General features: G+C 40.0%; 1 protein-coding gene across 1 annotated transcript; it reads right to left on the bottom strand.

Moving 5' to 3' along the window:
- Nucleotides 1-1149: 1149 nt before the first annotated feature.
- Nucleotides 1150-20195, bottom strand: cmya5 (cardiomyopathy associated 5). Its single transcript, XM_017452423.3, has 13 exons — nt 19849-20195; nt 15821-19397; nt 15122-15217; nt 14774-15007; nt 13573-13595; nt 13000-13121; nt 12698-12832; nt 11170-11316; nt 10038-10185; nt 8151-8284; nt 7167-7281; nt 2835-3011; nt 1150-2735 (listed from the first exon to the last, which is right to left on the bottom strand). Exons 1-13 carry the CDS (start codon nt 19956-19958, stop codon nt 2483-2485), a joined length of 5271 nt encoding a protein of 1756 aa, XP_017307912.1. The 5' UTR covers nt 19959-20195; the 3' UTR covers nt 1150-2482.
- Between the last annotated feature and the right edge of the window lie 2121 nt (nt 20196-22316).

Here is a 22316-nt window from a genome sequence, read left to right on the forward strand (position 1 = left end):
TACTCTGAAAGCGATGTTTTGGAAGTGCAGGAGTTTTTGACTGTAAAACAGATGTCTAATTCCTCCACACGTAAGAATAGCCCCTTTTTTTTTAAACAATATATTACTGACTGATTGAGGTTCAGTGTAGCAGGCTTCGAAACACATTTCATTTATTTCTGGGGTTTGCGCAATAGCCAGCAAAATAACAAAAAGAAGGACTGAATTACTGTGTGTGGGTTTTATTCTGTTTGGCTCAATGTGCGCTGAGTAAATCCAACTGTGCTTGAAATTCAAATACTTTTTTTTTAGCCAGTAAACAGCTCTCTAAGCTTCGAGCTCAGCGTTCTGCTCGCAAATGAGTTGGAGCTTATATTATTCCAAAATTTATAAGTCATTAGTCACAGGATTAGGCCTCACAATGTGAAATTCAGGGCTCCGTAAAATACAGAGAATTGAAGCTAAATCAGGGGCTCACATTATTGTGCAATGACCTCTTGTGGTAGATGAAAGGGTATTTTAACATACTGTAAACCTGTCAAAAAAGGGGATTCTAGAATTGCTCCGAATTCAGCTCACTGGGTGACAAATATATAAATATACAATCTATAAACTAGATAAAATAATTATAACATTGAAACTGTTATTTATTTCTAATCAGTCTCTCGCTGTCAATGAAATGGATGACTTTTTAGTCTGGTTTTGCTTCATACAATTACAAAAAAAAAAATATTACACCATAATTAAACACAGAAAAGAAAAGACATTTAGAAACTGAAGATAAATAAACTGCTGGTTATAAGAAAAGAAAATGTTTGGTTTATAAACAGTATAATACATTGTCTATGCAAAAAAAAAAAAAAAAAGGTCAAAAATGACCACTAAAAAGAATATATGTGAATAAAGTATGTATTCTTGTAAGTTGGAAATATACGGACATTTTAAACATGATTAAACCTCTGTCAATACGGAAAAAGACAGACTCTTGCTGCTGGCATGGCCAGGCATGGGCATGCGAAAACACTTTGAAATATTTCAATTTCTAGTTGGATAGTTATATAGACTGTTTGTTTTGTTCTAGATTTGAAGCGATCTCTAAGAAACTAGGATGACAAACGTGTAACCGAAAAGCAAACAAAATCTCAATCAGAAATCTCAAATGAGTCACTATTCACTCCATGACCTTCAGTATTTAATTAGCAAGTGAGAAATTTCCCCTGAACAGAGCAGAAGGGGAGAAAAAAAAAAATAGATGAAATCTCTGAAAACTGCACGAGACTACAGCACCACCTGCTGGTCGGCTCGGATGTGAACAGTGCAGGGAAATGATCTCGAGTGATAAAAGTAAACGATATCAACTGCAATCAAATCTGTTGAAAATCCTGGAGAAGTATATACTATACAACTACACTATACTCCAGCATGGTATTCTCATAGCATACACTCTATACTCCACTGCTTTTAGTACATTACCCTACTGGTTATTACGTGATTGAATAAATAGTGTGCATTCACCATTTCCATATTTACAAACCTAGAAGCCGCATTAACCACCAAAACAAAATGGAAAAACTATTTCAAATAAATTCCCTTTTAAAAGACATCTTTACGTTAAAGGAATACTCCACTGTATGACTTTTTTAACCTAATCTCAATCAGCTGTTTGTGTTAATGTGTAAATGTGTTATTACCCCCCGGACTCATTTCCTGCACTGAGAAAAGAACAGAAAACTTTTTTAAATTTATTTACTCATTTATAGTAGAAGTCTGAGTGTCTAAACTTTTTGCACGCCATTTTAGTGACTTCTTCAAAGGTTTGTTGTCAAGTAGATCTAAATCTGTATGGAACAGTTAGCTTCAATGATCTGTACAGAAATGAGTACGGACTTTCCACCTGCATGGATACATACGACAAAACAAAAGTCACCAGAATTGGTTTGTGCGGCATTACTCCTGTGCTTGAACCTTGGATTCAATTCCGTAACAACAGCTTTGGTATGATATTCTCTCATGTTTTGAACTTTAAATGTTATGTAATAATAAATATACGCTTTAAATATTTGCATATTATTGATAGGATTTAACAAGTGCCCTTAGGCTTCTATTATAAGTGAGGTGTTTTTTTTTTTGTTTTTTTTTTAACTAAAAAAGGGGTTTCGTTTTTGTTTGTTTTTTGTCAATACAATAAATAAATTAACCCTAAAGATTACAGTTTATTCCAAGCAATCAGTTTTCCATTCTTGTCCCAGTACAGGGAATCATCAAAATTCTACGTGTTAGATAGAGATTAGGTTGGAAAATGCTGGAATATTCCTTTAAAAAAAAAAAAAACATACTGTATATCATATACAAAGAGAGAAGAATCACACTTACTTGAGCCTGAAATTTCAAATTTCTTTCCAAGAACCTAATAAATATGAAACACACACAGTCTTATCAAATTGCAGATCCCAAAGGCCAAGAAGATAAAGATGGATTCTCCAGAAATCCATCTTTATCTGAGCTACCAGTGTTTGGCAATCTCTGGGACCTCCATGGTCATTTTAAGCTCCAGGTTACCAGGTCTCTCCAGGGTAAATACGGGGTAGCAGGGCTGGCTGAAGGCGTGCTGGAACGAGCCCAGACACTGGCCATTCTGAGCGTTGAAGAAGACCAAGCGGCCCTGTGTGAAGTCCAGTAGAGTGCCGATACGAGCAGGAACTTCCGTCACAAAGATGTCCGATTCCACGCTGTCATGGAGCAGCTCGAACCTACAGCTGTGACGGCGAACAGTGACGTGAAACGAGGATGATGGAAAATGATGAGATGGAAACACAAACTTACTGTATCTCAGCTAAATAGTGATAGTATCAAACCTGATGGATGTGGGTACACAGTGCAGACACCAGGAGGTGCTGCTGTCACCCACTGTGCTGTCTTGTGGTTCTGTATGATAAGCAACACCAATGCGGTAGGCTTTACAGCCAACCACCACGGTTTCCCAGTAGTGACATCCAACACGAGGTAGCAGCTCGCCTCTCACTGCTGGACATCTGCCAGGAAAAGTGTATGAGTTAAAAAAAAATGTGGAAAGAACAGCAGTCAAACTAGCATTGAAGAAATTCTCCATTTTTCAACCTAATCTCTGTCCTCTACAACTGTAGTACCTGTGTATTTACCAAGGACAAGGATTTCCTATACTGTGAAATGCAAACAAAACTCATTTACCTTGAAAATCACGTACAACTGACGTTATACCCACTGCCGGTCAAACGTTTGTGGACACTCAACTGAAATGTTTCTAATGAAAACACCTTTTGATCTGAAGGTGTATGATTAAATGTGTGAAATTGGTGTTGTAGATAAAAATATAATCGTGCTGACATATTAATTTCTTTCATTAGAAAATGAACATTTCATTTACAAAATGTTTTTTTTGTTGTTGTTGTTTTTTTTTTTTTAAACGGATGACTCTGAGCGAAATATTCTGAAAAGCAGCCAATAAGAGTCCAGCATAGGTGGGAACTCCTTTACTACTGGTTAAAAACCATCTCAGGAGAATTCCTCAAGAAATCAGTTGAAAAAATGCCCAAAAAACATTTCTGGAAATTCTCAGCAAAAAGCGTGTCTACTTTGAAGATGCTAAAATATTAAATTATTTTGATTTATTTTGTATTTTTTATCACAACATAATTCCCATAGTTCAACTTGTATTATTTCAGAGTTTTGATGACTTTATTATTCTAAAATAATGTGTATAAACTTCTGACTAGTCTCCCAGTTCCTGCTGCTGAAAAACCTCCCCACAGCATGATACTGCCACCACCATGCTTCACTGTAGGGATGGTATTTGCCAGGTGATGAGTGGTGCCTGGTTTCCTCCAGACATGACGCTTGCCATTCAGGCCAAAGAGTTCAATCTTTGTTTCTCATGGTCTGAGAATCCTTCAGGTGCCTTTTGGAAAACTCCAGGTGGGCTGTCATGTGCCTTTTTCTGAGGAGTGGCTTCCATCTGGCCACTCTACCATACAGGCCTGATTGGTGGAGTGCTGCAGAGATGGTTGCTCTTCTGGAAGGTTCTCCTCTCTCCACAGAGACACACTGGAGCTCTGTCAGAGTGACCATCGGGTTTTTGGTCACCTCCCTGACTAAGGCCCTTCTCCCCCGATCGCTCAGTTTGGCCTGGTGGCCAGCTCTAGGAAGAGTCCTGGTGGTTCCAAACTTCTTCCATTTACGGATGATGGAGGCCACTGTGCTCATTGAGACCTTCAATGCTGCAGAAATGTTTCTGTAACCTTCCCCAGATCTGTGCCTCGATACAATCCTGTCTCGGAGGTCTACAGACAGTTCCTTGGACTTCATGGCTTGGCTTGTGCTCTGACATGCATTGTTAACTATGGGACCTTATATAGACAGGTGTATGCCTTTCCAAATCATGTCCAATCAACTGAATTTACCACAGGTGGACTCCAATCGAGTTGTAGAAACATCTCAAGGATGATCAGTGGAAACAGGATGCACCTGAGCTCAGTTTTGAGTGTCATGGCAAAGGCTGTGAATACTTATGTAAGTGTGCTTTTTTTGTTTTTTATTTTTAATAATTTTGCAAAGATTTCAAACAAACTTCTTTCACGTTGTCATTATGGGGTATTTTTTGTAGAATTTTGAGGAAAATAATGTATTTAATCCATTTTGGAATAAGGCTGTAACATAACAAAATGTGAAGCGCTGTGAATACTTTCTGGATGCACCGTACATATATATATATATATATATATATATATATATATATATATATATATATATATATATACACACACACACACACACACACACATACATACATATACATATACATATATATATATGTATATATATATATATATATATATATATACAGTGAGGGAAAAAAGTATTTGATCCCCTGCTGATTTTGTACGTTTGCCCACTTACAAAGAAATGATCAGTCTGGAATTTTAATGGTAGTTGTATTTGAACAGTGAGAGACAGAATAACAACAAAAAAATCCAGAAAAACGCATGTCAAAAATTTTATAAATTAATTTGCATTTTAATGAGTGCTCCTAATATCAGTTTGTTACCTGTATAAAAGACACCTGTCCACAGAAGCAATCAATCAGTCAGATTCCAAACTCTCCACCATGGCCAAGACCAAAGAGCTCTCCAAGGATGTCAGGGACAAGATTGTAGACCTACACAAGTCTGGAATGGGCTACAAGACCATTGCCAAGCAGCTTGGTGAGAAGGGGACAACAGTTGGTGCGATTATTCGCAAATGGAAGAAGCACAAAAGAACTGTCAATCTCCCTCGGCCTGGGGCTCCATGCAAGATCTCACCTCGTGGAGTTGCAGTGATCATGAGAACAGTGAGGAATCAGCCCAGAACTACACGGGAGGATCTTGTCAATGATCTCAAGGCAGCTGGGACCATAGTCACCAAGAAAACAACTGGTAACACACTACGCCGTGAAGGACTGAAATCCTGCAGCGCCCGCAAGGTCCGCTGCTCAAGAAAGCACATATACATGCCCGTCTGAAGTTTGCCACTGAACATCTGAATGATTCAGAGGACAACTGGGTGAAAGTGTTGAGGTCAGATGAGACCAAAATGGAGCTCTTTGGCATCAACTCAACTCGCCGTGTTTGGAGGAGGAGGAATGCTGCCTATGACGCCAAGAACACCATCCCCACCGTCAAACATGGAGGTGGAAGCATTATGCTTTGGGGGTGTTTTTCTGCTAAGGGGACAGGACAACTTCACCGCATCAAAGGGACGATGGACGGGGCCATGTACCGTCAAATCTTGGGTGAGAACCTCCTTCCCTCAGACAGGGCATTGAAAATGGGTCGTGGATGGGTATTCCAGCATGACAATGACCCAAAACACACGGCCAAGGCAACAAAGGAGTGGCTCAAGAAGAAGCACATTAAGGTCCTGGAGTGGCCTAGGCAGTCTCCAGACCTTAATCCCATAGAAAATCTGTGGAGGGAGCTGAAGGTTCGAGTTGCCAAACGTCAGCCTCGAAACCTTAATGATTTGGAGAAGATCTGCAAAGAGGAGTGGGACAAAATCCCTCCTGAGATGTGTGCAAACCTGGTGGCCAACTACAAGAAACGTCTGACCTCTGTGATTGCCAACAAGGGTTTTTAAACCAAGTACTAAGTCATGTTTTGCAGAGGGGTCAAATACTTATTTCCCTCATTAAAATGCAAATCAATTTATAACATTTTTGACATGCGTTTTTCTGGATTTTTTTGTTGTTATTCTGTCTCTCACTGTTCAAATAAATCTACCATTAAAGTTATAGAATGATCATTTCTTTGTCAGTGGGCAAACGTACAAAATCAGCAGGGGATCAAATACTTTTTTCCCTCACTGTGTGTATATATATATATATATATATATATATATATATATATATATATATATATATATATATATATATATATATATATATATATATATAAAAAAAACACAAATTCAAAACTACAACAGTTAAAATATAGCAACTAAAGGCTTAGAATGAAACTGTTATTATATATTGTTATTCGTCTTTAATAGTCTTCCCAAACAGTATATAAAAAACAATATTGTCAACCAAAATGACAAATTCTTTCTTTGGAAAAATAGTACTATCTTTGTAAGATTTTATGTAGGACTTACACGGACGTAGATCTTAATCATACCACACCAGAATCATAAAAGCTACAAACTCTGCATTTTGCATAAGCATTTATTGATGTTTGCTCCCAACTCCCAATATAAGTCTGTTTTTGGAAAACACATCAAATTTTTTGTCCCTGGTAATCGCTCGTGCTAATTTTTCATTTACTGCATTTAGCAGACATCCTTATCCAGACCGACTTACAGAAGTGCTTTACATAGAAGTTTAAATCTTCATGCTAGGATAAATGGGTCGGAGTCTAAGAATAATATCAATCTATGAGTTTGTACAGCAACGAAGACCATCAAAGTCAAGATCTTTTTTGTTTATTTGTTTTTTCCCCCCTCTCATTTATGTGCTTGGTGAAGAGGTGGGTCTTTTAATGACCGGTGCTACTGATACTGTGAACAAAGAGAAAGAAGCACTAAAGGAACCGGTTCTTTAAAAATCTAAACAAGTGTGTGGCTGAATGAAATAATAATATTACTGTGATAATACTCATCAAATATGTTTAAGCACTCACTCGATAAGTTCGGACATCTTATTGTAGTTTTCCACCGGATACTTCACAGAGTTCTTGTCCTCGGAAACCTTAAGTGCCATATGAGCTGTTTCACTCAGTAAGTGGAACCTGGTACCTGAACAGTTTAAAAAAAAAAAAAAAAAAAAAAACAGACTGAAAGAACTGCATCAGAACCACATCAGTTTATACTAATATATGTACACCTGCATATTCATGCAGTTATCCAATCAGCCAATCATGTGGCAGCAGTGCAATGCAAAAATCATGCAAATACAGGTCAAGAGCTTCAGTTAATCTTAACATCAGAATGAAGAAAAACTGCGATCTCTGTGATTCTGATCATGGCGTGGTTGTTGGTAACAGAAGGGCTGGTTTGAGTATTTCAGAAACTGCTGATCTCCTGGGAATTTCACTCACAACATTCTCTAGAGTTTACACAATGGTGGGGGGTGGGGAAAAAGCGTGTTCTGTGGGTGGAAACGCCTCGCTCATAAGAGAGGTCAGAGGAGAATGGACAGATCGGTTCAAGCCGTGGTGAGCAGAAAAGCATCTCAGAATGCACAACACATCAACCCTGAGGTGGATGAGCTACAACAGCAGAAGACCACATCAGGTTCCACTCATGTCGGTTAAGAACAAGAATCTGAGGATATCATGGGCACAGGCTCATCGAAACTGCGACGGTTGAAAATTAGAAGAAGAAGAAAAAAAATTCCCGTCTTTTTTCAGTCTTCAACTGTCCAGTCAACAAGGTGTTTCAGTACATTAACTGAAGATCTTGACCTGTATCTGCATGATTTTATGCATTGTGCTGCTGTGATATGATTGGCTGATTGGATAACTGCATAAATGAGCAGGTGTACAGGTGTTCCTAAGTGGACGGTAAGTGTATACACACACACACACACACACACACACACACGTTACCTTGATGAGAAAAATGATCTAACTGCAATGAAAGACTGAGGTGGTCTGGGCTCTAACCTCGTGTGGAGATGAGAGCTGCTTCGCTCTGGTCACTGGCTCCTGCACTGTTCACTGATTTGATGTAAAAGAGGAAGTTCTCATTGGGCTGCAGGAGGACCTTGTGCTCACAGCCTTTTATCCCAGACACAGACCTGTGAGGAAAGAGATCATTATCAGTCAGCTCCATCTTATTATAAAGCCTCTTAGTGCTGTAAGCTGCAGTTTGGGGGCATCAGGGCAAATAGTAGCTGCCTGTGCAGTGCATTTGAGAATAAACTGAAGCAGTTAAGTCAGAAAGTCAATTATACCTATGTGTCTGTATCAAGGGTTTATTGCTATTTGTTGGCACTTCTTAGGGCAATGCTGTTATATTCTAATGTGGTGTAAAACAAAATTGATGTTAAGGGAATATTCACGTTTTTCTATCTACCGCATATGTAATGTTACCACCCCGAAGTGGATTATTTTCCCGAATATGTCCCAAAGTCTTTTATTCCTCTTATACCAAAGTGCAAAGTTCTCTGACTCCTTTCATAGAAGCTCTAAACTGGTAAAGATGAATCCTTTCAGACACAGGATGATTTTTCAGTTCGTAGTTATGCATTACCAACACGGCTCAAAACCTGACCCAGCATCAATACCACAAACAAGGAAAATTGTAAGTAACTGAAATCATTTTTACTTTACTTAGAAAGTTGGACAAAACCCCATAAGGACAGGTTTAGTAAGACATTCTCTCATTTCTGCCTCATCCTCAGACTTACTGTTGGTGTGCTACTGAGTGTACTGTAGTTTTAGATTCACTTAATACACCGAACAGCCATAACATTAAAACCCCTGACAAGTGAAGTGAATAACATTGATTATCTCGTTACAATTGCACCTGTCAAGGGGTGGGATATATTGGGCAGGAAGTGAACAGTCAGTTCTAGAAGTTGATGTGTTGGAAGCAGGAAAAATGGGCAAGTGTAAGGATCTGAGCGACTTTGACGAGGGCCAAATTGTGTAGGCTCGACGACTGGGTCAGAGCGTCTCCAAAACAGCAGGACTTGTGGTCCAAGGAGGGACAGCTGGTGAACCGGATGCCCAAGGCTCATTGTTGTACATGGGGAGCGAAGAAAAGCTACTGTAGCACAAACTGCTGAACAAGTTCATGCTGGCTATTATAGAAAGATGTCAGAACACACCGCTGCTTAATGGGCTACGTAGCCTCAGACCGGTCAGATTGCCTATGCCGAAAGCGCCTACAATGGGCACGTGACATCAGACCTTCCCTAATGGATGGCAGTGGCCTCTTTCAGCAGGATAATGCGTCCTGCGACACTGTAAAAAATGTTCAGGAATGGTGTGAGGAACATGACAGAGAGTTCAAGGTGTTGACTTGGCCTCCAAATTCCCCAGATCTCAATCCGATCGGGAATCTGTTGGACGTGCTGGACAAACATGTCTGATCCATGGAGGCCTCACATCACAACTTACAGGACTTAAAGGATCTGCTGCTAACGTCTTGGTGCCAGATACCACAGCACACCTTCAGAGGTCTTGTGGAGTCCGTGCCTCGACGGGTCAGAGCTGATTTGGCAGCACAAAAGGGATCTACACAATATTAGGCAGGTGGTTTAAATGGTACTGCTGATAATCATGTACATTAAGCATTCGAATTCAACAACTGCCCTTAGATTTCCATTACAGATGGGCATTCTCAGTACTGTTCTCAATCCTGGAAAACATGTTGAGGTTTTTTTTTTTTTTTTTTAATCCATAGTATCTCATACTGCACAGATTCAGCAGATAGAGAATAGGATGAAAAAGACTTAAGTATTGCATTAACAAGAACCCTTTGAGAACGGCAGAATCTCTCAGGTTCTTGAGGAGTAGGTATAGAGTGCAGTATTTGACATGTACCTGAGGCCCTCTCCCTCCAGTGCGTACTGGCGGCAGTACTCTAGAGTGAAGTTCTCCGCAGAACTGGGCTGGGATGAGCTCCAGCGGATTGTAGCAGAGTCCCACAACACTGTACAGGCGTCTGGGTTAATCACTGGAACAGATGGGGCTGTCCGAACAGACACGGTAAAGAATTAACCCTACTGTAAATAAGTGTATGGATTAATCTCAATACTACGGCTAAATCATATTAATCCTGATATACAGTATCTCTAATTCACTTAAACAGATTGATATTTATATAATATACTGCAAAAATATGTATAATATGTATAATACTGCTCTGACACCATATTATAATAATAATAATAATAATAATAATAATAATAAGCCGTGTGTGTTTGGGGTTGTTATTATGCTGAAAGCAAAAGGTTTTTACACTCAGACTTTTCCCCAAAGATGCACCTTGTCAATCACAATATGTTTAGATTCCTGTTATATCTGTTTAGATTTACTCTACATCCTCTATTCTACCTGGTTAATATTCATCTCCAGATATTCATTATTCCTCAACATGTCCCAATCAGTGTGTAATTCTTGTCTCTCGGCCAGTGTGACTGAGATCGGCTCTGGAATCACCCGCGATGAATCGTTTACCGAAGGTGACTGAATGACTGTAATTCACAGAAACATGCAGGTGTGCTTCTCATCAGCTCTTCCACTGGTACCTTTGTCAATGAATCTCTTATTTACACTCAGTTATCCATGAGACTTTCTGTCTCTGGTAGTTGCTCCATGTTTGATGGTCTCTAGTATCTCTCTGGCTTTTACTATTTCTATTAAAAAAAATGCTTTCTTAACTGAAATATGCACTACAAGAGTTCTCAGACTCGAATCGTTTACTCTGGTGCCAGATGACTCCGAGCAAATAACTGACTACAGTTCTTTATGCCCCATAAAGATATGACTGTTAAGATGAGAACGATTTCCACAGAATTGTTTGTATTTATGTTAGACTGCATCTATTGTAATGTCAGATAGGGGTTTTTGTTGTTTTTTTTTAAACACGCAAACACCATCCAGATAATTTTCTGGAAATATAACCCTCATGGATAGTCTGAAACGTTTGCAGAGTGCTGTACATCCCACTGACCTGTTCTGAAAGAAAGTCTCTCACTGGGCAGGCTGCATCCCGTGTAGTTCACTGCCATCACCCACACCTTATAGCACTTATCTGGCTCCAGCTCTTCTAGATTACAATGACTCTCCTTCACTGTCACCCTGTACTCCTCCGAGACGGCTACAGAAAAAAATGACATTAAAAGAACCAGAAGAGCAATCCACTTCAGTTTAACCAAATACAACTTGGTATTTATTAATCTAATATAAGCTAACGGTTCTGTAAGGGGCAAAACACAACGTGGGAAAATAGTGATTATGTTCCTATAAGAACATGCCCCAGTGTAATTCATTTACCAGCGCTAACAATTTATTAGAACATCACACTGTACTTTTTATCCATTTATAGTTATATTTGATGCTACTGAACATCCATGAAACATCTGTCATGTTATAAAAGCTATAAACACATTTTCCCTCACCGGCCGGATCTTTCCCCCTTCTCTTGATGTTCATGAAACAAAAAATTACACTCAAAACAAAAACGAGCTACCCCAAAGGTGTTCCTTTTCAAAAAAATATACTTAAAGGAAAAGCCTTACTGTTACAAAGTGCTGACACTGGAGACTCCTTCCAAAAATATTAAATCAAGCATGCTCAGAGAAAGCTTATTATACTATATTAACAATCAGACACGTTTAAAAATCTGTTTCTTTGGAGCATCAATAACTGTATAATAAGTCCCTGTATAATTTGTTAATACTGAAATGATAACGCATTAGATTGGGATTGTTAATAAAGTGATAAAGTGATTTGCCTTGCAGCTGGAATGACTTTCTGAGCTGTGCTGTTAGACATGAATTGATAACTAATACAGTAAGTGTGCACACATGTAGTGCATACTTGGCAACATTAGCAGGTTCTTTAGTGTCTCGTATTCTTATTTGAAGAATTTGCAGGTGTTACTTCTTCCTAATAACTACAGATTCTGGAAATGATTACTAAAACGGTTAGGGTAATTCTCTAATGTTGCTCTCGATTTATTTTCACAACACACGACGCACAAAGAGTTCTCATAAATGACTGTGCTTAATTCTATATGTTAACGGTAAAGTTGTGCCATGTAAAATGATGGTGCCAAGAAAATCAAACCCGAGTACAATGAAAATGCCAGATTTCCTCTAAGTATTAAAGGAGACGATTTTAAAAAGGTAGATAGATTTCATATGAATAGTTCTTAAACAATGAAAGATATTGGTAACACAATACAAACATAGCGGTAATAAGCTAGTAACATTGCCAAAGTATTGCTATATTCACTACTTGTGTGCACGTGTATTAGCTATATAAATTATATGTCCAATATGTGACCCTCCACTCATACTGTATTCTGAAATGTTACTGAATAGAAGAAAAGTTTGTTACGCACACTACAATTCCAATCTAACTTCTTCCAGAAGACCAGAACAAACACTATAAGGACACCAGTATTGACAGACATCACTGGGAACACTGCAGATATGACCTTGCATTCCTATCAATTTGATTCCACCCTTTCCTACCTCCTTGAGGTTCTTCCATGCAGTAGACTTGGAAACAGTCGATGATGTCTCCTTCGTTCACTGTCCAGTACACTGTGACGGAGGTGCCTGTGGCAGAATTAGCCTCCTGCGGCTGAAGATGGGGTTGCTGGGGCACTATTAATAGCAGAAACAAAAAGACTGCTCAGAATCGGATATATCGATAGCACATGTAGAGTCAAACTGAAATAAGTTAGACCTTTGGCTTTCTTCTTACCATCTTACTCGAATCAAACTGTGATTCAAGTGGGGTCCATTACAGACCTGGTATGTTAAGGACCTACCTGGAATCACTTGACGGTTTTTCTTCTCGTTTCCTGTGGTGCCTTTGGCATAATCTTCAAACACGAGCAAACCTCGTGGGCCAAGCTCTAGAGACATGGCTGAGTCTAAAGCTGTTTGTAACCTGTCATAATTCAATAACATAAATGTAGACTTTAAGATATGAAGGTGTGTGTGTGTGTAAATAAATAAATAAATAGATAGATAAATATATATATATATATATATATATATATATATTTATATACACACACACACATATACAGTATATAATACTGTAGACGTATACGATTATGATTATTACAGCACAGCTCATGCATTCATCTCCGTTTCTGAACTACAACGCAAACTCCCACATTCATTTGAGCTTCAGAACTACACTGCTGTATCTACATGCAGAATTAAAAAAAAAAAAAAAACTTGCAAATCATTAGACACTTCAAAAGAACAGCAGCAAAGACATCAGCAAACACTTCATCTTGTTCACTGCAAACATCGTGTTGTATTCAAAATATATCAAGCACCGTGACAGAGCTTACTAACTTCGAACCATGTGCGACACACTCGTACGTTACCTCATATCAATGTCTCTGTATGACTGGGGATGGAAGAAAAAGACATCTGATTTAACACCTTTCCTTCTGGAGAATTCATTTCACACACGTCAGATTAATTCCATGTCATTCTTTTAGACAAAAGATCATTGTACAAGACAATGACGGACAAAACTATGCAGTGTTGGCAGAGGTTAGGCTGAAATAGGTGATAAACCCCCCCCCCCCCCCCCCCCCCCAAAAAAAATATTAGTACAGATAACCTGGAAAATATGAAAAACATGATTTAAATAAAAAAGAATTGTTTTAGCCATGACCTGAGCACAAGTGTATTATGTGGCTGAGAAAACCTGTTATGGTCCGTATTGCTTGTTTGTGTTTACATGGGCCTCTGTTTATAGACAATCCCCAAATGCCCCTTCACTCCTCCCTCATCTCAGGCTGGGGGAGGAGTGTAGAGGCAAAACATGGCAGAATACAGTAAATGCCCAGCACAGCCAGTTTCTCCTGTGAGCAAAACAAACCACGCTGTGCGTTGAAAAAAACAAACCTTAACAATAAGAAACGCAGCAAAACTAGAATAAACATTGGCAGTGATTTTCCAAGACGGAGAAATGCATTACTCATGAAGGGGGTGAAGCTGGAACACAGAATATGTGGCGTTGCTCCTGGACAGGTACATAAACGCAATCTCTATGACACAGTTTGAATGGCTGGCGAATAACAAATCAAGTAGATGCATTTTTATCGCCGGATAACTCGATGCTTTGGATGAACTGCCTTCAGAGAAATAAAAACGTGACAGCGTTTCTTGACCATTCTCATAAATCGCTACGAGCCGAATTTCACGTTTTTGTCGTGTTATCACTTGACTCTCCAGCAGATGAACGGCCAAGTGAACTTGAATGTGATCTAGTGATAGTCAATGCTAATGCTAGCTCTAGTTAAACCGTATGAGCCACTGCAGGTTCAGGGGCGGAGCTTTGTGTTCGTGGATGTCCCTCAAGGATAAAAAGAATTCTTCAAATGTTCTTCAACTCCACCTACTTTACTGCTTGAGACCTAATTTGGACTCATTTTGAATGAGTCAAATGAGTCTCCTTCACGTCAAATATAAACATTCAAAGTGTATTGAATATCGGTGATTTCATTGAGCATGGCTTGACATATGAAAAATATGGAAATTAGGACCACATGGAAGTTTCAGTAAAGACACACTCACCGACAAAAACGCTAACTCATCAGCCTCTTCCATCTCTTTTGTTGCCGTCTCCATCGTCTCTTTGGCTGAGTCAGTGTTCTCTTGGAAAGACACAATTTGATCGTAAAGCTGCTCGAGTCTGGCCTTTTTCTCCTCCTCCATAGTTTGAGACATTTCATTATACCGCTCCATCACCAGCTTCATCATCTCCTCATTCTGTTCATCCAGGGCTTTCTCGCCGTCCTTGCATTGTTCCTGTATGACGCCAGACAAGGGAACAATCAGAAGTCATTTGGAAATTCGGTCTTTGCTAATGTAATATCAAACCATTTTTAACCTTTTGTATTCTACATTTAAATCAGAGTATACCTCCACAGAGTTGTACGCCAGCTCGAGTTCGGATACCATATCTTCAGTATTTTCCGATCTTTCTTGTAAAACTGATATCCAGTTACTCAGCTGATTCTGAAAAGGGAATTCACAGAATCGATCGTGTTTTTAAAACTTTCATATTAACTTTCACATTTTCACCGAGTCACTGCAACCAACTTGGATGCGGGTATTTCTCTCTGTGCTTTTTACAGATGCACGCTCTTAAAAAATCAGGGCTGATCTATTGTTTGGGGAATGAATACAACTTCGGTGATGAATTATAGTTGTTATTTCATTTCTGTCATTGATTGATTGATTGATTTCGGAGAGGTATTTTCCTCAGAACTCATTGAGTTATGCTAACGGTATGCTGAAAACTCTATCAACAGGCAGTGAAACTAAAAGTGAGTAGTAAATACTGTATGTAAGTAGCTATACAAGGTTTGAAATGTGAAGAGTCACTGGCTCTACATGAAAAGAAATAACTGATGGTGACTTCATGATCTAAGTTTCCCCAAAGAGAGCTCGATGTAGATCAGATATCAGGCTGCTGTCAAGAGATGATGTCATGGAGGACCATGGAGGAACATTCCTACGTATATACTCCATCATCTCTACTGTGATATGATAGGATCATATCACAGTGGAAATTCAGGCGTGTATGAGTAGGAATGCTTGAAGTGATGACGAACTTACCTTAATGTCTTCAAATGCTTTTTCCAACGTTGACACTTCATGATTTTCATGGCCGCCATCAGTCATTAATATTGGGCAACGGCAGACGAGGCAGAATGCATCCATTGGCTGAATTGCCCCTTTTTCCTTCAATTGCCTGATCTCTGATATTTGGGTGCCATCCAAATCCTCAATAAACTCATAGTCTGCCTCAATTGTTGGCTCTGGAGATTGATCCTGGCCACGTTCCTGATCTCTTTCTTTACCTACAGTTACTTCACTCTCTGAGTGTCTTGCATCTTGCTCGGTGACCATCTCATAATCCAGCTCCTCGTACAGTTCCTTTCGCAAATCAGGCTCTGCCGAATCACGGCCAAACCCAGAGAGATCTTCCAGTGGACTGAAACTCCGTAAAGTTGAAAAGGGGCCTTTGTCCCGTTTTATGTTTCGATCCACGGCAAAGTTATCATTCTCTTTAATGTATTCTACTTCTTCTAAAGGTGAAATCCTCATTGAGTTCTGTATCTCCACTGGAGGGGAAGGACTTGCAGGCTCCAGAGTTCTCCATGACTCTTCTTTGCGTGTGTCCTTTAGAAGTATTTTTTTCGATTTACCTTCATTTTTTCCCTCTACCACTTGTACCGACACTTTAGAGACACCATCTGCAGGTACTGTATATACAGGCTTAAGGGCCTCAGCAGTGGTCTCTAAGTTACTTCTGTCTATTGCTACATCCTTTATCTCACTGTCTTCTCCCTTTATTACAGGTGGTGGCACAGTAACTTTGGATGAGTCATCAGTTTCCGTAGCAGGAATGAGTGAAATCATCTTAATCTCAGCATGTGAGTCATTTAAAACATGAGCCAGCTCTAGGTTCTCTTCCTCATCAACCACTGCTGCTGTCAGATTTCTTTCTGTGATTTCTGGAGCAGAAGGACATGCTACAGGAATTTCTTGTGTTAGTGTTACAGCATCACGTTCAGCCTCTTTGGTTTCGCCTGAGATCTCGAGGATTTGATCATAACCTGTTGGTATCTCTGAGTATTTCTCCATTTCCCCCAACTCACCCTCTTTCTTCTCCGGTGGAAAGACACACTTAGCTACATTATTTAGACTTTCCACAGCCGAGGCGGAATCTACTGTTTCTGTGTTCTCTATTGTTCCCCTGTCTGTAACTGAAGTCTTCCTATCAAACACTGGCACTGTGTCTTTCTCAGTCTGTTCTTGTAGCTTGATTTCTTCACCTTTCACTTCAGTTGTATCTGCTTCACTTACCGGTAACTCCTCCAAAACCTTCTGTTCACTTATAGTTTTAAAATCAGTTTCGACTTCACTGCTTTCAGCTTCTCTTGTACTGTGGCCTTCCACCTCTGGTACCATAGTTTTGTCAGTGACTTGCTCCTGCTTCCCACTTTCAGGTAAAATGAACTGGACTGAGGTATCTCTCAGGTCTTCCTCTAGAGCAGGTATCTTCCTACTCTGGAGGACTTCAGATTTGCTTTCCAGTATTGCTTTACTAACTTTCACTTGATATTCAGGTTCAGGGACTGTCATTTTTTCCCCAGAGTGCTTGGTCACATCTTCAGATTTCTCTGGGTCACACACCTTTTTTTGACTGGTTTCTTCAGATGTAGTTGTTTCTGACGTATCTTTTACATGTATATCCTTCACTAAATTCGGTTTACTTATGTCTTGTGTTGTAGTTGTAACTTGCTGATCCTTGTTTAGTGCTTCTTCCTTGGTAATAATAATGGTTTCTTGAAGCTCAGCTGCCTTATCAGTCACCTTTTTGTCATCTGTCGGCTGTTGCGGCAGAATCTCAAGTCTGTCATTCAATTCAGTCGATTTTTCTTCCACGAAACGTCTGGAAACCTGTTTGTCTGTGTGCTTTAATTCCCGAACGTCGCTTCGTTTCCCATCTTCTATGGATATAGATTTATCTGATTCATGATTTGCTGTTTTAAGTACCTCGTTTATTTTAACAGGGAGGTTATCGGATGAGACGATTTTTTGGATTGCACAGCCAGTTTTCATATCACAATCTTCACATGCGTCTAAAGTCTCTGAAACAGTTTTAACGGTCATACAGCCAGTTTTCAGTCCATCACAATCTTCACAGTCCTTTGATGAATATGAAGGCTGGCATTCATCTTTTATAACATGTTTGCTCTCTAACGCCGTCTGATTGACACCAACATTCTCTTCTTCTGGAGCATCATCTTCCTTAACACGACTTAAACATCCGGTCATTTCAAATTTATTTTGTGGCCATATCACTCTGTCACCCTCGGGACGATCAACTTCTTGTACATCTTCAACCGCAGGAGTGTCGTCTTTCAATATGAATTTCTCCAGGTAGCCGTCTCCATCGTCTGAATCGGAATAACGTCTTTTAAATGACTTTTCGGAAACGACACTTTCGATATCTGAGGCGTCGTCATCCTTTTTTCTATCTCCAGTAGCATCTTCATAAAGATCTGAGTAATGGAACGACATTGCTCTTGGTTCATCAAGGAGATCTTGATCTATGATCTTGGGTGGGCCAGAGGGAAGGAAAATCGGAGTAAGGATAGTCTCCTGGCTGCCAAATAAAGTGGAACCACACTCTTTGAGCGTTTTAAAGCTCCCACTTGCATGTTCTTTGTCTTCTTTATGGTGTGATGGAAGTTCAGGTTCTGCATTGCAACTTGCTCCATAAAACACTTCATCTAGATGATCATCTGCGATTTCGACCTCACTGACAATGACGAAGGAATTCTCATCAACTGTGTCCTCCAGCTTTTCTTCTTCCGGCACCTGAGGTTCCTCTTGCTCGATATCTTGTGTAGGCTCAGGCTTCTCAGACTCGTCATCTGGTGCATGTTGATCTAGCAGTGTGAATTTCTCCAAGTAGTCCATATCAGTTTCATCTTTCCTGAGCTGCTGATTAGCAGGAGTCTGTGATAAGCCTTTATGACTGTCATCTTTTATTTCCTGAATGTCCACCATGACCTCAGGAATGGTGGTGGGAGCTAGGCTTTCAGGTTTGCATTTTGTTTTGATCTTTGGAGTGTCCTCCAAGTAGGACAAATTGTCTGTCAATTCTGTACTGCATTCTTCATCCACGGAAGGAAGTTTAGATGGTACTACAATATTGAGGATTTCGAAACCCTCCGAAATCAGGTTAAATAGCTCTTGATCCTTGTCTGGTTTTCCTTCTGTTGTTTGACCATCCTCTGAGTCTTCACATCTTATATTTGGCACAGATACTTCAATCATTGCAGGTCTCTCCTCTCCTATTGCAGGACCCGACAATCTGGACCCTGGTCTACGAAACCTGTCACCCAACTTCCCTCTGCTGCTTGTTTTTTTCCTTCTCCTCACCTTGTCGTCATCCATGATGATAACTATATTACCCTGTGTCCCCGAACCCTCCAGGCTGTACGAATCCGATGGAGAGCTGGCTTCTGAGGCCCATGGCGTCGAGCACCTGCTTGATGCAGTCTCCCACACAATCCCACTGTCCTCGCTCTGTACGGTCACCATGGAGAACGACGGGTCCACCATCAGGCACTGGAATTTGGGCTTTACAGCCGGATCCTGGACTACTTCCTTTAAACTGTCGAATAAATTTCAAAAGCAAAGCAGGAGTTATAAAGAGCGTTCACTACGGCGTGAAAAGGTATGTCCGAGGACATGCTACAGCAATCTGAGAACATCTCGGGAGTGATGAGTGGTTAGGGACCGAGATTTGTAGCTCTGCAAATGTGTAACAGATATTTTGCAGGTGGAAAATATATCAGGCACACACACACAAAAAAAAAAACCATCCATGTGATGGGATGTTTTATTAATAAGATATAAACTGACAGATTATATTAATTAAAAAACAAAAAAAACTAGGACAACGTGTGCCATATAAATGAATTGGAAAAGTTTTTGTTTTTAAAAACCCAGGTTTTAATTTGTTCTCTTGGTAAAAGACTCATAGTTTAACAGTTTTAATGCAGTTAACAGCATGCAGTAGTCATGCAACCTTTAAAAACAGCTCTATAGCTTTAGCCAGCTACCTGTTGTGTAGTTCCTCAACCTCATCGTCGTCGATGTTTCTAGCCTCTGTCCCGTCGTCCTGAATCTCCTGCTCGATCCTGTCACGTTCTTCCTGCCTACCAGACTCCATTTTGTGCGTCTAAAAGCGCGAAAGTTGTTTTATTATTTTATTTACAGGCGTGCAGCTCAGTGTTGGGACCATCGCAAGGGGAGCGTGGTTCGCCTTACTCAGCGCGCGCTCGAAATAGACTGCAGATTATTCTGGAGAGCTCGGCGCGCGCGGTGTGGAAAAACAGAAAAAAAAACGCGTCTTTCCTTTTCTTTTCGGAAGAGTTTTCAGGCATGACTAGGCTGGTTTCTTCCGCCTCTTTTTTTTGTGTGTGTATATATATATATATATATATATATATATATATATGTACAGCGGGAGAAGATAAATGATGAGCAGATGTTGTTTAGGTGATAAACTATAAGAACGCTATGGTGTGTAATACGACACTGGTTGGACACCATGTTTTGTGAGGGGAAGGCCTGAAGCACTGAGGGGCCAAGAGCTAATTTTACACCACAAACTCTTCACTCAAACACTTCATAATGAACTGTGCTCAGGCGATAACACAGGGTGTCATTACACCCCCCCCCCAAAAAAAACAACAACTGTACAAGCTAATTTAATAGAATGTTAAATTTCATTGGTCTTTTCATCACTAACAGTAAAACACAACGTGCATAAAACATACAAATCGCCATTTCACGACTAACAGTACTCTTCATTAAAAGGTGCTACAGTCGTTTATAATATTAAACACTAAAACCACTGGCAGGTGACGTGAATAACGTGGATTATCCCATTTATCTCCTTTATAGTGCTGATCACCTGTCAAGGGGTGGGATAGTGAGCAGTCAGTTCTCGAAGTTGATGTGTTGGAAGCAGGAAAAATGGGCAAGTGTAAGAAGGATCTGAGTGACTTGGGCAAGGGCCAAATTGTGATGGCTCGACGACTGGGTCAGAGCATCTCCAAAATGACAGGTCTTGTGGAGTGTTCCCGGTGTGCAGTGGTTAGTGGTCCAAGGAAGGACAACTAGTGAACCGGTAGACAGGATCATGGGCGTCCAAGGCTCACTGATACGCGTCGGGAGCAAAGGCTAGCCCGTCCGGTCTGATCCCATGGAACTACTATGATAGAAAGATGTCAGAACACACAGTGCATCATAGCATGCTACGTATGGGGCTGTGTTGCTGCAGACTGGTCAGTGTCTTCATACCTGTCCACTGCCAAAAGCACCTACAATGGGCATGTGGACATCAGACCTGGACCAGGGAGCAAAGGAAGAAGGTGGCATGGTTTGATGAATCACGTTTTCTTTTATGTCATGTGGACAGCCGTTTGCATGTGCATCCGTTACCTTGGTGAAAGATGGCACCAGGATGGACTATAGGAGGAAGACAAGCTGGCAGAGGAAGTGTAATGCTCTGGGCAGAGTTCTGCTGGGAACACTTGGGTCCTGGCATCCATTCAGTTTTATTTGTATAGTGCTTTTAGCAATGGACATTGTCCCAAAGCAACTTTACAGAAATATTTGAATTCAGGATATCGATTTTAAATGTATGAATTCATCCCTAATGAGCAAGCCAGAGGCGACTGTGACGAGGAAAAACTCCCTGAGACGACATGAGGGAGAAACCTTGAGAGAAACCAGACCCAAAAGGGAACCTATACTCATCTGGGTGACACCGGATAGTGATTATAAATAAATAAATAAATAAATAAATAAATAAATAGATCCCTTCTACAAATGTGCTAATAATACATGGGCAAATAGTGCAATTGTGTAACCAGGAAAATTCAGTATAGTTTTTACATGAAGTCTTGTGGGGCTTATAAATTCTTTATTCTAATATTTTTGAGATACTGGATTCTTGATTTCCATGAGCTGTAAGCCATAATCATGAAGATTAAAACAAACAAACAAAAAAAAGCTTGAAATATTTCACTTTGGGTGTAATGAATCTAGAATATTTGAAAGTTCCACTTTTTGAATTCAATTATGGGGGAAAAAAAATTTCAAGACCAGATCCAAGACAGATGTCTTGACATTTTCCTTTAGACTTGGCTGGTATAATTCATAATTCATTGTTCCATCAATGATGGAAAACGTCCTGGCCCAGATACTGCAAAACAGGCCCAAACCATGATACTACCACCACCATGTTTCACAGATGGGATAAGGTTCTTGTACTGGAATGCAGTGTTTTCTCCAAACATAACACTTCTAATTTAAACCAACATTTCTATTTTTGTCTCATCCGTCCACAAAACATTTTTCCAATAGCCTTCTGACTTGTCCACATGATTGTTAGCAAACTGCAGAAGGGTAGCAATGTTTTTTTGGAGAGAAGTGACTTTCTCCTTGCAACCCTGCCATGCACACCATTGTTGTTCAGTGTTCTCCTGATGGTGGACTCATGAATATTTACATTAGCCAA

This window comes from Ictalurus punctatus, chromosome 22 (assembly GCF_001660625.3).
Source record: "Ictalurus punctatus breed USDA103 chromosome 22, Coco_2.0, whole genome shotgun sequence".
Classification (NCBI taxonomy): domain Eukaryota; kingdom Metazoa; phylum Chordata; class Actinopteri; order Siluriformes; family Ictaluridae; genus Ictalurus; species Ictalurus punctatus.